At 46.0% G+C, this 15,238-nt stretch overlaps 1 protein-coding gene across 2 annotated transcripts in view; it reads right to left on the minus strand.

Moving 5' to 3' along the window:
- LOC115179434 (potassium voltage-gated channel subfamily H member 3) overlaps nucleotides 1-10,449 on the minus strand; it is a 36,217-nt gene extending 25,768 nt beyond the window's left edge. The window contains exons 1-4 of one of the 2 annotated variants that reach the window (XM_029740949.1): nucleotides 10,392-10,449; nucleotides 3,352-3,585; nucleotides 2,932-3,078; nucleotides 2,622-2,761 (exon numbers count right to left, since the gene is read on the minus strand). In XM_029740949.1, coding sequence (XP_029596809.1) covers nucleotides 2,622-2,761; nucleotides 2,932-3,078; nucleotides 3,352-3,481 — 417 coding nt within the window. In that variant the 5' untranslated portion in view covers nucleotides 3,482-3,585; nucleotides 10,392-10,449. Of the gene's footprint in view, nucleotides 1-2,621; nucleotides 2,762-2,931; nucleotides 3,079-3,351; nucleotides 3,586-8,650; nucleotides 9,009-10,391 lie in introns of those variants that run through there. The other variant, XM_029740950.1, reaches the window with a different exon arrangement.
- Between the last annotated feature and the right edge of the window lie 4,789 nt (nucleotides 10,450-15,238).

Consider the following 15,238-nt stretch of genomic DNA (forward strand, 5'->3'; position numbering starts at 1 on the left):
TATAGGATGGAAGGATCTGGAGAAGACTGCCAAGAACAAAAATAACCGGTATAGGATGGAAGGATCTGGAGAAGACGGCCCAGAACAAAAAGAACTGGTATAGGATGGAAAGATCTGGAGAAGATGGCCCAGAACAGAGTGAGATGGACAGAAGCCCTGATGACCTTTGCTCCCAACGGAAGGATGGGCCTTTGTAATTAAGTAAGTCCATGACTGATAGAGGGTTTATCCTTACGAACAAGACTGATCCCAGAGCCATTGATGCTGTCTTAGTCACCAAACGGCCAGATAATAACCATAGGAGGTAGCTATACAGCACAAACAGATCTTGAACCACGGCTACTAACAAAAGGGTTATTATGATCCCATTCTAGCTCCAAGACGATGGCAGTTTGGAATAAACTGATTTACTGGCACATTGAACCATATGGGGAGCCATAGTTTAAGAACTCTGTGGGTAGTGCTAAAAACAATGACGTCATTGTCTGAATTCCTACATCTTTATGCACCTTCGCCATTGAAATGTTGAGGAAGTGATTAGCCATAGGAGTGGTGGTTTGATGTTTATATGTGCTTATATGGGCTGTATTGGACAATATAAGAGTGTTGACAGGATGAGATATGGGCTGTATTGGACAATATAGGAGTGATATAGGATGGGATATGGGATGTATTGGAGAATATAAGAGTGATGATAGGATGAGATATGGGATGTATTGGAGAATATAAGAGTGTTGATAGGATGAGATATGGGCTGTATTGGACAATATAAGAGTGATATAGGATGGAATATGGGATGTATTGGACAATATAAGAGTGATATAGGATGGGATATGGGCTGTATTGGACAATATAAGAGTGATGATAAGATGAGATATGGGATGTATTGGACAATATAAGAGTGTTGATAGGATGAGATATGGGCTGTATTGGACAATATAAGAGTGATATAGGATGAGATATGGGATGTATTGGACAATATAAGAGTGTTGATAGGATGAGATATGGGCTGTATTGGACAATATAAGAGTGTTGATAGGATGAGATATGGGATGTATTGGAGAATATAAGAGTGTTGATAGGATGAGATATGGGCTGTATTGGACAATATAAGAGTGATATAGGATGGGATATGGGCTGTATTGGACAATATAAGAGTGATGATAGGATGAGATATGGGCTGTATTGGACAATATAAGAGTGTTGATAGGATGAGATATGGGCTGTATTGGACAATATAAGAGTGATATAGGATGAGATATGGGATGTATTGGACAATATAAGAGTGTTGATAGGATGAGATATGGGCTGTATTGGACAATATAAGAGTGTTGATAGGATGAGATATGGGGTGTATTGGACAATATAAGAGTGTTGATAGGATGAGATATGGGATGTATTGGACAATATAATAGTGATGATAGGATGAGATATGGGCTGTATTGGACAATAAAGTGTTGATAGGATGAGATATGGGCTGTATTGGACAATATAAGAGTGATATAGGATGGGATATGGGCTGTATTGGACAATATAAGAGTGTTGATAGGATGAGATATGGGCTGTATTGGACAATATAAGAGTGATATAGGATGGGATATGGGATGTATTGGACAATATAAGAGTGATATAGGATGAGATATGGGATGTATTGGACAATATAAGAGTGATATAGGATGAGATATGGGCTGTATTGGACAATATAAGAGTGATGATAGGATGAGATATGGGCTGTATTGGACAATATAAGAGTGTTGATAGGATGAGATATAGGATGTATTGGACAATATAAGAGTGTTGACAGGATGAGATATGGGATGTATTGGACAATATAAGAGTGATATAGGATGGGATATGGGCTGTATTGGACAATATAAGAGTGTTGACAGGATGAGATATGGGATGTATTGGACAATATAAGAGTGATATAGGATGGGATATGGGCTGTATTGGACAATATAAGAGTGATATAGGATGGGATATGGGATGTATTGGACAATATAAGAGTGATATAGGATGGGATATGGGATGTATTGGACAATATAAGAGTGATATAGGATGGGATATGGGATGTATTGGAGAATATAAGAGTGATATAGGATGAGATATGGGATGTATTGGACAATATAAGAGTGTTGATAGGATGAGATATGGGATGTATTGGACAATATAAGAGTGTTGACAGGATGAGATATGGGATGTATTGGACAATATAAGAGTGATATAGGATGGGATATGGGCTGTATTGGACAATATAAGAGTGATATAGGATGGGATATGGGATGTATTGGACAATATAAGAGTGATATAGGATGGGATATGGGCTGTATTGGACAATATAAGAGTGATATAGGATGGGATATGGGCTGTATTGGACAATATAAGAGTGATATAGGATGGGATATGGGCTGTATTGGAGAATATAAGAGGATGACGTGAGATGTATTGGGCAAACATGTTGCTAACTGGGTGATATGGGGACGTGTCGTGCGACGCAGAGCTCTAACAGACCCCCCATAATGCATCACTCTTTACAGTCCTATAATGTAATATATAATTCCAGTAGCTAACTGCAAAGATTTTTTCTGTAAATGTCCATCCATGTGTTACAGTGTACTCACGTTGTTGATCTTGAGCTTGCTCTTGTCCTGTTTCTGCAAGTGGCCAGACAACTGGTAGAGTACGGCCCGGCTACGCCGGCGGTTGTTGTCAAAGCCTGGGGGACGGGTGATCTTGTGCACCTCCAGACCTGTCTCCTCGTCTGGGGACAGGCAGGCCGAAGGGTGGGGGTGGAGGGAGACAAGATTCTTTTGATGTACTGTAACTAGCTTATTCATTGTTCATCAGGTAACTGCCAATGTATCTCTCTCCCTCTCCCTCCAACCCCTCTCTCCCATTTTCCCTTCAACTGAACCTCCCTCCCTCCCTCACCAGTGTCTGAGTCTTGTCCATGGTCCCCCTGGTTCTGCTGGTCCTTCTTGGTCTCCGTGATGTCCTTGTGGGAGACCAGGAACAGCACCACCTCTCCCTTCTCATTCTTGATGGGCACTATGTCCAGCAGACACCAGAACTGGTCTCCTGAGATACGGACAGACACACAGACAACCACAGGTCAGAGATAAGGAAAACATATAGGTTCTGTCTCAATGGCCTTGATCATCTGTCCTCTCCTTCATCTGCAATTATCTGAAAGAACTGACCAAGTGAAAACTAGACTAATGATTATGATGAAGGGGAAGAGATGCATTTGAGAAAGAGCCATAGAAACCCCTTGAGGGACCTGTGGAGGAAGTCTTACCAGACCACTGACTAATCTCTGTCAACTAGAACCAAGATGGTTCCCTTCCTTACCCCCCTTCTTGTACAGGATGCACTCAGTCTTAAATTCCTGCTGCTCGTCCAGAGCCTTTTGGATCTGAGTGGTTAGGCTCTCGCTGGTGTCCGAGCCGTACAGGAAGTGACACCTGCAGCTCTTTTGCATCAGCTCACCGCGGGCGAAGCCGGTCAGCTCGCAGAAGCCGTCCGAGCAGTAGACGATGGGGTAGAGCGACTGCACCTGGGCGTTACCCAGGACAAAGTTACTGTCTGAGAGAGAGAGAGAGAGAGAGAGAGAGAGAGAGAGAGAGAGAGAGAGAGAGAGAGAGAGAGAGAGAGAAGAAAGAGAGCGAAAGAAAGAAAGAAAGAAAGATAGACGGGACGAGTTTCAAATGCTATTTGGGATAAAGAACATCAAAGAGACCTCCTTTGAACTTTGTATAAAAGTTGAATGATATTTTTCTCTGGATTACTTGCAAGACTTTGACTGAGTCTTTGTGATGGTAAGGGCGATGAGGGTGTGTTTTTGCCCCAAGCCGGGTCTCTGGCTGAGTATGACAGGGGGAACGAAAACGCAAACCTAACAAATCACATAGCTTGGCTTAAATTAAGGGCATCAGGGGCCAAAGGCAACAAACAGAACTGTGTTAATTCATGCATGAATGAAGTCAAGACATCAATTACATATAAATGCAGTTTCTGTTTGAGTCAAGGGTGGTAGGGGGATTTGAGTGGCTCTGCCTTGCACTTGACGGAGATACGCCCTCTTGAATATTTCTATGGGTAATTTAGTTGTTTGATTGGAAGGCTTTATGAGCTCTACAGGAGAACAATTCACTCTGCAGGAGATGATTGAGTCCTTTACAGAAATAGGATCTGTAGGAATGGGGCACTCACTGTGAAGAATGTGTATAATATAGGGAGGGAGGGAGGGAGGGAGGGAGGGAGGGAGGGAGGGAGGGAGGGAGGGAGGGAGGGAGGGAGGGAAAGAAAGAAATGGACAAAAATGTAATGCTTTCAATCCCTGATGGGGATAAAAACAATGACTACCCCACCTCAGCTACAATGACAAGAGGTGAGCCTGGTAATATCTAAAGTTGCTGCACAGCTGTGGTTCCCATCTCATCTCATCCATACTCAATGACTACCCCACCTCAGTAACCATGACAACAGGTGATCCTAGACATGTCCATACTCAATGAGATGGACAGGACGCTGCAAGATAATCTGCTATAATCCATTCCTATCTCTGCACATGAATGGATTATCACAGATTATTTATGTGGTATCCATCTCATTTGCCTTGGACTTGAACACCAAGACCTAGAGATCTGTCAATCCAGGAGCCACCAACAGTAAGGTATCACAGGAAGAGAGGAGAGGAAGAGACTGTGCTGTGCTTATAGACAGCCATTCAGAAGCCCTGGTACACTGAGGCACGTGGCTCCTGATTTGATGTCAACGGAAGAGATCATTATGCTTGATATTACAATGCTGCATCATCCAGCAGTTGGAAGCATGAGAGCGAGAGAGGGAGATGACATAAAGAATATATAGAGGTCCTGGATGGCAGGGAGCTCGGCCCCAGGGATGTACTGGGCTGTCCACACCACCCACTGTAGCGCTTTGCGGCTGAGGGCGGTGCACTTGCCATACCAAGCGGTGATGCAGCCAGTCAAGATGCTCTTGATGGTGCAGCTGTAGAACTTTTTGAGGATCCGAGGGCCCATGCCAAATCTTTTCAGCCTCCTGAGGAGGAAGAGGAGCTGTCGTGCCCTCTTCACGACTGTGCGGGTGTGAGTGGACCATGTGACGTCCTTAGTGATGTGTACGCCAAGGAACTTGAAGCTCTCGACCCGCTCCAGGCTTTGTCAATGTGGATGGGGGTGTGCTCTCCCCTCTTTCTCTTGTAGTCTACGATCAGCTCCTTGGTCTTACAGATGTTGAGGGACAGATTGTTGTCCTAGCACCACACTGACAGGTCTCTGAGTCTCTCTGTCTTACTCTCTCACACTCACTCTCTCCCTCTCTCTCTCTCCCTCTCCCTCTCTCTCCATCTCTCTCCCTCTCTAACCCTCTTATTCTGTTTTATCTCGCTGAGACAAACACAAACACACACACAGCCTCCTGGCTGCACATGTGAGGAATAGCAAGTACAACTTCAACCCTTCCCCAGCATGTGCAGTGTTGTGGAAAGCTGTCTCAGTGCTGCCATTACGCTGGGCTTTGAAACCGTCCTGAGATTGTCTCAGTGCTGCCATTACGCTGGGCTTTGAAACCGTCCTGAGATTGTCTCAGTGCTGCCATTACGCTGGGCTTTGAAACGGTCCTGAGACTGTCTCAGTGCTGCCATTACGCTGGGCTTTGAAACGGTCCTGAGACTGTCTCAGTGCTGCCATTACGCTGGGCTTTGAAACGGTCCTGAGACTGTCTCAGTGCTGCCATTACGCTGGGCTTTGAAACCGTCCTGAGATTGTCTCAGTGCTGCCATTACGCTGGGCTTTGAAACGGTCCTGAGACTGTCTCAGTGCTGCCATTACGCTGGGCTTTGAAACCGTCCTGAGACTGTCTCAGTGCTGCCATTACGCTGGGCTTTGAAACCGTCCTGAGACTGTCTCAGTGCTGCCATTACGCTGGGCTTTGAAACCGTCCTGAGACTGTCTCAGTGCTGCCATTACGCTGGGCTTTGAAACCGTCCTGAGACTGTCTCAGTGCTGCCATTACGCTGGGCTTTGAAACCGTCCTGAGACTGTCTCAGTGCTGCCATTACGCTGGGCTTTGAAACCGTCCTGAGACTGTCTCAGTGCTGCCATTACGCTGGGCTTTGAAACGGTCCTGAGACTGTCTCAGTGCTGCCATTACGCTGGGCTCTGAAACGGTCCTGAGACTGTCTCAGTGCTGCCATTACGCTGGGCTCTGAAACGGTCCTGAGACTGTCTCAGTGCTGCCATTACGCTGGGCTCTGAAACGGTCCTGAGACTGTCTCAGTGCTGCCATTACGCTGGGCTCTGAAACGGTCCTGAGACTGTCTCAGTGCTGCCATTACGCTGGGCTCTGAAACGGTCCTGAGACTGTCTCAGTGCTGCCATTACGCTGGGCTTTGAAACCGTCCTGAGACTGTCATATTATGTCAGCACCTACCTACACCACCACCTCACCTGTCACACACTAATCACCCATAGACCAAAGGCCACACGTTGACACAAAGGAGTTATGGGAAATTAATCTCTCAATCTCACTGTTAGGCTGCTATATTGAGTTGATGGTGATGTTACCATGCCGTTATATAAGAGACTGCAAGGGAGGGGTACAAATTTTATTTTATTTTTATTTCACCTTTATTTAACCAGGTAGGCAAGTTGAGAACAAGTTCTCATTTACAATTGCGACCTGGCCAAGATAAAGCAAAGCAGTTCGACAACATACAACAACACAGAGTTACACATGGAGTAAACAACATACAGTCAATAATACAGTAGAAAAAAAAATAAGACTATATACAATGTGAGCAAATGATGTGAGATAAGGGAGGTAAAAGAAAAAAAATGCCATGGTGGCAAAGTAAATAAAGTATAGCAAGAAAAACACTGGAATGGTAGATTTGTAGTTTGAAGAAAGTTCAAAGTTCAAATATAAATAATATGGTGCAAATGAGCAAAATAAATAAAATAAATAAATACAGTAGGGGAAGAGGTAGTAGTTTGGGCTAAATTATAGATGGGCTATGTACAGGTGCAGTGATCTGTGAGCTGCTCTGACAGCTGGTGCTTAAAGCTAGTGAGGGAGATAAGTGTTTCCAATTTCAGAGATTTTTGTAGTTCGTTCCAGTCGTTGGCAGCAGAGAACTGGAAGGAGAGACGACCAAAGGAGGAGTTGGCTTTAGGGGTGACCAGAGAGATATACCTGCTGGAGCGCGTGCTACAGGTGGGTGCTGCTATGGTGACCAGTGAGCGGAGATAAGGGGGGACTTTACCTAGCAGGGTCTTGTAGATGACCTGGAGCCAATGTGTTTGGCGACGATTATGAAGTGAAGGCCAGCCAACGAGAGCATACAGATCGCAGTGGTGGGTTGTATATGGGGCTTTGGTGACAAAACGGATGGCACTGTGATAGACTGCATCCAGCTTGTTGAGTAGGGTATTGGAGGCTATTTTGTAAATGACATCGCCGAAGTCGAGGATTGGTAGGATGGTCAGTTTTACGAGGGTATGTTTGGCAGCATGAGTGAAGGATGCTTTGTTGCGAAATAGGAAGCCAATTCTAGATTTCACTTTGGATTGGAGATGATTGATGTGAGTCTGGAAGGAGAGTTTACAGTCTAACCAGACACCTAGGTATTTGTAGTTGTCCACAAATTCTAAGTTAGAACCGTCCAGAGAAGTTATGCTGGATGGGCGGGCAGGTGCAGGCAGCGATCGGTATAGACACACACACACACACACACACACACGCGCACACACAGACGACGCACACACACACCCTGTAATATTATGGAGTTTGAAAGCCATGGGGAAATCCAATGCACTCGACTTTGCTAATTAATTTACTGCAGTGGGCTAAACCAGGGTCACACAGAGGGTTTCTTGGTAGTCTTAAACACATCTACTTTGAAACAAAAGTATCCACCTCACACACATGGTTATGGGCTGAAAAATAGAAGACACGTGTACCATGTCACATATAGAGTTGAAATGTATTACATTTTGAGTTTGAGTTACAATATTACACTTTATATACACCACAGAAGACTGAAATATAACAAAACCATTTAACATAGAAACACCGTATTTCAGTCGTTTATAAAAAACAAACATTTATTGAATAATTCTGAAATTATGAATAATATTCCACCCATGAGGCCACTAGAGGGCGATTTGGTCATCTGACTGCAAGACAGGTCTACCTGGGAGACTGCATATGTCTTAATGTATATTGAAGTTAATTTAGCCTATATGCATATCCCAGGTGATCTATCTTCAATACACCCCTAGTTCAGCTAGTCATCTATCTGAATAGTTTTGGTAAGACACATTTATATGAGGATTAAGAGGATCTTGCCTCCTGGGATGTAATTTTTGGTCCTGTAGAACTACAGTCATGTCAAATGAACATCGAAAAACGTCTAACTATGTGAATTAAGGAGAGCCCTGTCCTAGATAAACATCAACACATCAGAACACCTCAGGTCCTTCAGACACGTTCTTATAATATAATGCTACATAAGGGTTGCATATTCTTATTTATTTTTTTTTTACAATAAAATGTGATTGAAAACATATCCTAGACTTTACGCGCGTCACCTGGCTAAAAAGGCGCACGTGGAGTGGTTACTTACGGGTCCCATCAAAACGGTTTGCTATTGTGTCTAGGAAGGTGTTCTGTGGCGCCAGACGACCCCTCGTCGCTGGCGTCCTAGACCGTTGAGACCCTCTCCGGTCTCGGCGATTCGAGGCATCGGTCTCCGCTGCGACGAAACCGGGCAAAAATCTGGAAGCCCCGGGCGCGCCTCCGAGCCCCTGTAGGAGCGCGCCGATCCGAGATCCTCGGGGCTCCACTTTTAGACCGCGGGGTTGACCACTCAAATGGTCATAAACAAAGAGAAGAAGGAAAGTAAAATCCGGTTGTTGTGGGTGGTTGAGAGATGATGAATGGTAGGCAATGCTTTGACTACATTTGTGAACTGGAACACACGAGGAATGTTAACGGCTGCAACGTGCGCATCGTGTTACATACCTAGCCTAGGGAGGCTTCTCTCTCTCTCTCTCTCTCTCTCTCTCCCTCACTCTCTCTCTCTCTCTCTCTCTCTTCAGACACACAGGCAGGTATGAGGATAAGACCAATGAGCAGTGCAGTTCTCCATCAAAACACATGTGACTTTGGAGAAAGTTTCATTTACATTTTCACATTTAGTCGATTCTCTTATCTATCCAGAGCAAATTACAGTCAATTCACATACTATCATATACAATGAAAGGCTATGAAGGCTTATCTGATTGTTTTTCCATGATCATAAATCATTTCCAGACAACTGAATGTTCACAGCGTGTGATGTCTGCATTTCGTCATCTTATTATTTATTAGATGGAGTGGAGCGCCCTCTAGTGACTGTTGTTTGAAAGACCATAGGTCTCGATAGCGCTTTATCAAGGACTGGCTCTATTTACATCTACATAGAGTCCAGATCGAGTCCATGTGCTGTGTATTTCCTGATAGAATTAATTGTGCCAAACGCCTGTATAAAGCGGAAGGGTTCAATATCCCGCTTCATGTATGGCTCTCAAAAAGGAAAGGTTCTATATCCTGCTTCATGTATGGCTCTCAAAAAGGAAGGGTTCAATATCCCGCTTCATGTATGGCTCTCAAAAAGGAAGGGTTCAATATCCTGCTTCATGTATGGCTCTCAAAAAGGAAGGGTTCAATATCCCGCTTCATGTATGGCTCTCAAAAAGGAAGGGTTCAATATCCCGCTTCATGTATGGCTCTCAAAAAGGAAAGGTTCAATATCCTGCTTCATGTATGGCTCTCAAAATGGAAAGGTTCAATATCCTGCTTCATGTATGGCTCTCAAAAAGGAAGGGTTCAATATCCTGCTTCATGTATGGCTCTCAAAAAGGAAGGGTTCAATATCCTGCTTCATGTATGGCTCTCAAAAAGGAAGGGTTCAATATCCAGCTTCATGTATGGCTCTCAAAAAGGAAGGGTTCAATATCCAGCTTCATGTATAGCTCTCAAAAAGGTTCTATAAAGAACTGCAAAGAACCGTTATTGTTGTTGCACTGTACTATATTTGTTACACTTTACTTATATCAGATAATGCTAGTGAATAGTAGCATGTTTAAAATATATAATTTGTTATAAAATAAATCTAAGACTGTCTGTCTGTCTGCTACTGGAGGTGTCGACAACTGATGGGGAATAAGAAGGGCAAGTCTGCCATCTAGTGGTGAAGATAAACTATACATGAATGATTCAACTAGCTGTAGAATAAAACTATAAATGAATGATTCAACTATAAATAAAATAAAACTGTAAATGGACAGCATAGTCAAATGACAGTCAGACTCAACTCATTTTACCTCAATTCCTCGCATTCCAGCTCCCCGCCTCCTGCTTGAGCGTGTAGGAGGAGGGGTTCCCTCCCTCCAGACCTTCTCCGATGCGTTTTGAGCAGGGTGCGAGGAGAGAGGACGCAAAACGCGAGGGAATATTCATTGAGGAAGTGACTCAGTGATTCACAGTTTGATAAAACGAGCTGTATAAAACCTGATAGACAACGAATTCAACTAACACTAGTTCGTCTTTCTTCATAAAAAAAGTGAACTGCGCTAACAGATATGATTCAACTGAACAAGTGTTTAAAGTTGATTAGTTGAATTATGATGAATTCTAACTGGGGTTGAACAAGAGGAGCAGCTGACTACAGGGCCGCCTCTGGGAGCAGTTCTTTCTGATCATTCTAAATAGCCAACAACTGACAGTTTTGGACTGGTAGATTATAGACCAGTGTGCTGCGTGTGCACCTTTAATACCACACGGTGGAGCTGTTTGTTCATAGTCAGATCCATAGCCGTCACAGGACATTGACAGCGGAAACTAGACGAGATAAGATAAGGTCTGTTGTGGAAGTCATCAAGAAATGGAAACACAGACGATTTAAAAAGCAAGAGAAAGGACTACATGAGACAATACGTGACAATATGTGTATATATGTAACTATTACAGTATTTAGTTATGCAAAGTGCAACGTAACTGCAAACTGGCCCTCTTAAATATGTCTGTGTGTTAATTGACTTACTAGTAGATAACTTATACTCTTTCAACATATGAACAGATGTGTTACACTGATACAATAAACATCCAGCACATCCTTACAAATCCCAAGGAGTGTGTGGTTGGCTTGTATTGTCTGTTACTCATGTGTGTGTGGTTGGCTTGTATTGTCTGTTACTCATGTGTGTGTGGTTGGCTTGTATTGTCTGTTACTCATGTGTGTGTGGTTGGCTTGTATTGTCTGTTACTCATGTGTGTGTGGTTGGCTTGTATTGTCTGTTACTCATGTGTGTGTGGTTGGCTTGTATTGTCTGTTACTCATGTGTGTGTGGTTGGCTTGTATTGTCTGTTACTCATGTGTGTGTGGTTGGCTTGTATTGTCTGTTACTCATGTGTGTGTGGTTGGCTTGTATTGTCTGTTACTCATGTGTGTGTGGTTGGCTTGTATTGTCTGTTACTCATGTGTGTGTGGTTGGCTTGTATTGTCTGTTACTCATGTGTGTGGTTGGCTTGTATTGTCTGTTACTCATGTGTGTGTGTGTGTGTGTGTGTGTGCCTTCAGTCAGGAACAGAGGAGGTTCCTGCACCTGTTTCTATGGAGACCCCTTTACAATTGGTGTACTCATCAAAACCAACCCAGAGGTGAGGTAGAGGAGCCTTTGTGCTGAAGAGCACAGAACATAAAAACACTGGACAGATGAAAGACTAGCCAGCCTACAAACAACACTAATGTAGACAGTGGAGATGGGCAGAATGAAAGACTAGGGGGAGCAGAGAGAGAGAGACAGAGAGACAGAGAGGGAGAGAGAGAAGAAGGCCTGGGAAGAGGGAGTAAGAAATTATAATAAGGTTAGTAAAAGGTAGGGGACTAAGGTAGGGAACACAGTGTCCAATTTCCCATCTTATTAAATGTCCCAGTGTCCCACTTCATCCTGTTACTTCTTTTAACAACACATTTACCTTCCTAAGCAACCTCAGTGTACACTACCCACCCCACCAACATCCCTCTCAACCTCAGTGTACACTACCCACCCCACCAACATCCCTCTCAACCTCAGTGTACACTACCCACCCCACCAACATCCCTCTCAACATCAGCGTACACTACCCACCCCACCAACATCCCTCTCAACCTCAGCGTACACTACCCACCCCACCAACATCCCTCTCAACCTCAGCGTACACTACCCACCCCACCAACATCCCTCTCAACCTCAGTGTACACTACCCACCCCACCAACATCCCTCTCAACCTCAGTGTATACTACCCACCCCACCAACATCCCTCTCAACCTCAGTGTCCACTACCCACCCCACCAACATCCCTCTCAACCTCAGTGTACACTACCCACCCCACCAACATCCCTCTCAACCTCAGTGTACACTACCCACCCCACCAACATCCCTCTCAACCTCAGTGTCCACTACCCACCCCACCAACATCCCTCTCAACCTCAGCGTACACTACCCACCCCACCAACATCCCTCTCAACCTCAGTGTACACTACCCACCCCACCAACATCCCTCTCAACCTCAGCGTACACTACCCACCCCACCAACATCCCTCTCAACCTCAGTGTCCCCTACCCACCCCACCAACATCCCTCTCAACCTCAGTGTACACTACCCACCCCACCAACATCCCTCTCAACCTCAGTGTACACTACCCACCCCACCAACATCCCTCTCAACCTCAGTGTCCACTACCCACCCCACCAACATCCCTCTCAACCTCAGCGTACACTACCCACCCCACCAACATCCCTCTCAACCTCAGTGTACACTACCCACCCCACCAACATCCCTCTCAACCTCAGTGTACACTACCCACCCCACCAACATCCCTCTCAACCTCAGCGTACACTACCCACCCCACCAACATCCCTCTCAACCTCAGGGTACACTACCCACCCCACCAACATCCCTCTCAACCTCAGTGTACACTACCACCCCCCCACCAACATCCCTCTCAACCTCAGTGTACACTACCCCCCCCCACCAACATCCCTCTCAACCTCAGCGTACACTACCCACCCCACCAACATCCCTCTCAACCTCAGCGTACACTACCCACCCCACCAACATCCCTCTCAACCTCAGTGTACACTACCCACCCCACCAACATCCCTCTCAACCTCAGTGTACACTACCCACCCCACCAACATCCCTCTCAACCTCAGTGTACACTACCCACCCCAACCAACATCCCTCTCAACCTCAGCGGTACACTACCCACCCCACCAACATCCCTCTCAACCTCAGTGTACACTACCCACCCCACCAACATCCCTCTCAACCTCAGCGTACACTACCCACCCCACCAACCATCCCTCTCAACCTCAGTGTACACTACCCACCCCACCAACATCCCTCTCAACCTCAGTGTACACTACCCACCCCACCAACATCCCTCTCAACCTCAGCGTACACTACCCACCCCACCAACATCCCTCTCAACCTCAGCGTACACTACCCACCCCACCAACATCCCTCTCAACCTCAGTGTACACTACCCACCCCACCAACATCCCTCTCAACCTCAGTGTACACTACCCACCCCACCAACATCCCTCTCAACCTCAGTGTACACTACCCACCCCACCAACATCCCTCTCAACCTCAGCGTACACTACCCACCCCCACCAACATCCCTCTCAACCTCAGTGTACACTACCCACCCCACCAACATCCCTCTCAACCTCAGCGTACACTACCCACCCCACCAACATCCCTCTCAACCTCAGTGTACACTACCCACCCACCAACATACCTCTCAACCTCAGTGTACACTACCCACCCCACCAACATCCCTCTCAACCTCAGCGTACACTACCCACCCCACCAACATCCCTCTCAACCTCAGCGTACACTACCCACCCCACCAACATCCCTCTCAACCTCAGTGTACACTACCCACCCCACCAACATCCCTCTCAACCTCAGTGTACACTACCCACCCCACCAACATCCCTCTCAACCTCAGTGTACACTACCCACCCCACCAACATCCCTCTCAACCTCAGTGTACACTACCCACCCCACCAACATCCCTCTCAACCTCAGTGTACACTACCCACCCCACCAACATCCCTCTCAACCTCAGTGTCCACTACCCACCCCACCAACATCCCTCTCAACCTCAGCGTACACTACCCACCCCACCAACATCCCTCTCAACCTCAGTGTACACTACCCACCCCACCAACATCCCTCTCAACCTGTGTACACTACCCACCCCACCAACATCCCTCTCAACCTCAGTGTACACTACCCACCCCACCAACATCCCTCTCAACCTCAGCGTACACTACCCACCCCACCAACATCCCTCTCAACCTCAGCGTACACTACCCACCCCACCAACATCCCTCTCAACCTCAGTGTACACTACCCACCCCACCAACATCCCTCTCAACCTCAGTGTACACTACCCACCCCACCAACATCCCTCTCAACCTCAGCGTATACTACCCACCCCACCAACATCCCTCTCAACCTCTTGATTGTCATTGACTGTCAATACAAAATAACCTTGTTTCAGCCCAATAGATTTGCATGTCATCCCCATTCACATGCATGTCCTCTACAGGCTCTACAGCTGGAGCCAGGCAGCCGTTACAATACCAACAATACCCCCGGAGAGGAACTCAATTGGGGCCGAATCCCACCTATTAGCCCCTCATTAGAGACAGCTTTTCTTAAACACACCAAGACAATGAGAGTGGCGGGGGAGGGGCGGGGCAGGGGGAGGGGCGGGGCTGGGGGAGGGGAGGGGGCGGGGGGAGATGGTTATTGTATTGCTACTGTTTAGTTGTGTGTTTGTCTTCTCAAGCAGAAACCAGGGGGGTCTAATGTTTCTCTTGGTGGTCAGTGAGACCATAGAAAAAAACATTCACTGTTGAAAAATGCTAGCCTCTCTCTCTCTCATGTCCTCTCTCTCTCTCGTCCTGTCCTGTCATATCATCTCTTTCTCTCTCTCTCTCTCTCTTTCTCTCTCTCTCTCTCTCTCTCATGTCCTCTCTCTCTCTCGTCCTGTCCTGTCATATCATCTCTTTCTCTCTCTCTCTCTCTCTCTCTCTCTCTCTCTCTCTCTCTCCAGACACACAAGCAGGTGGGACTTTCGAGAAAGTTTCATTTACATTTTCACATTTA

The sequence above is a fragment of the Salmo trutta genome, chromosome 39 (assembly GCF_901001165.1).
Source record: "Salmo trutta chromosome 39, fSalTru1.1, whole genome shotgun sequence".
NCBI classification, from domain to species: domain Eukaryota; kingdom Metazoa; phylum Chordata; class Actinopteri; order Salmoniformes; family Salmonidae; genus Salmo; species Salmo trutta.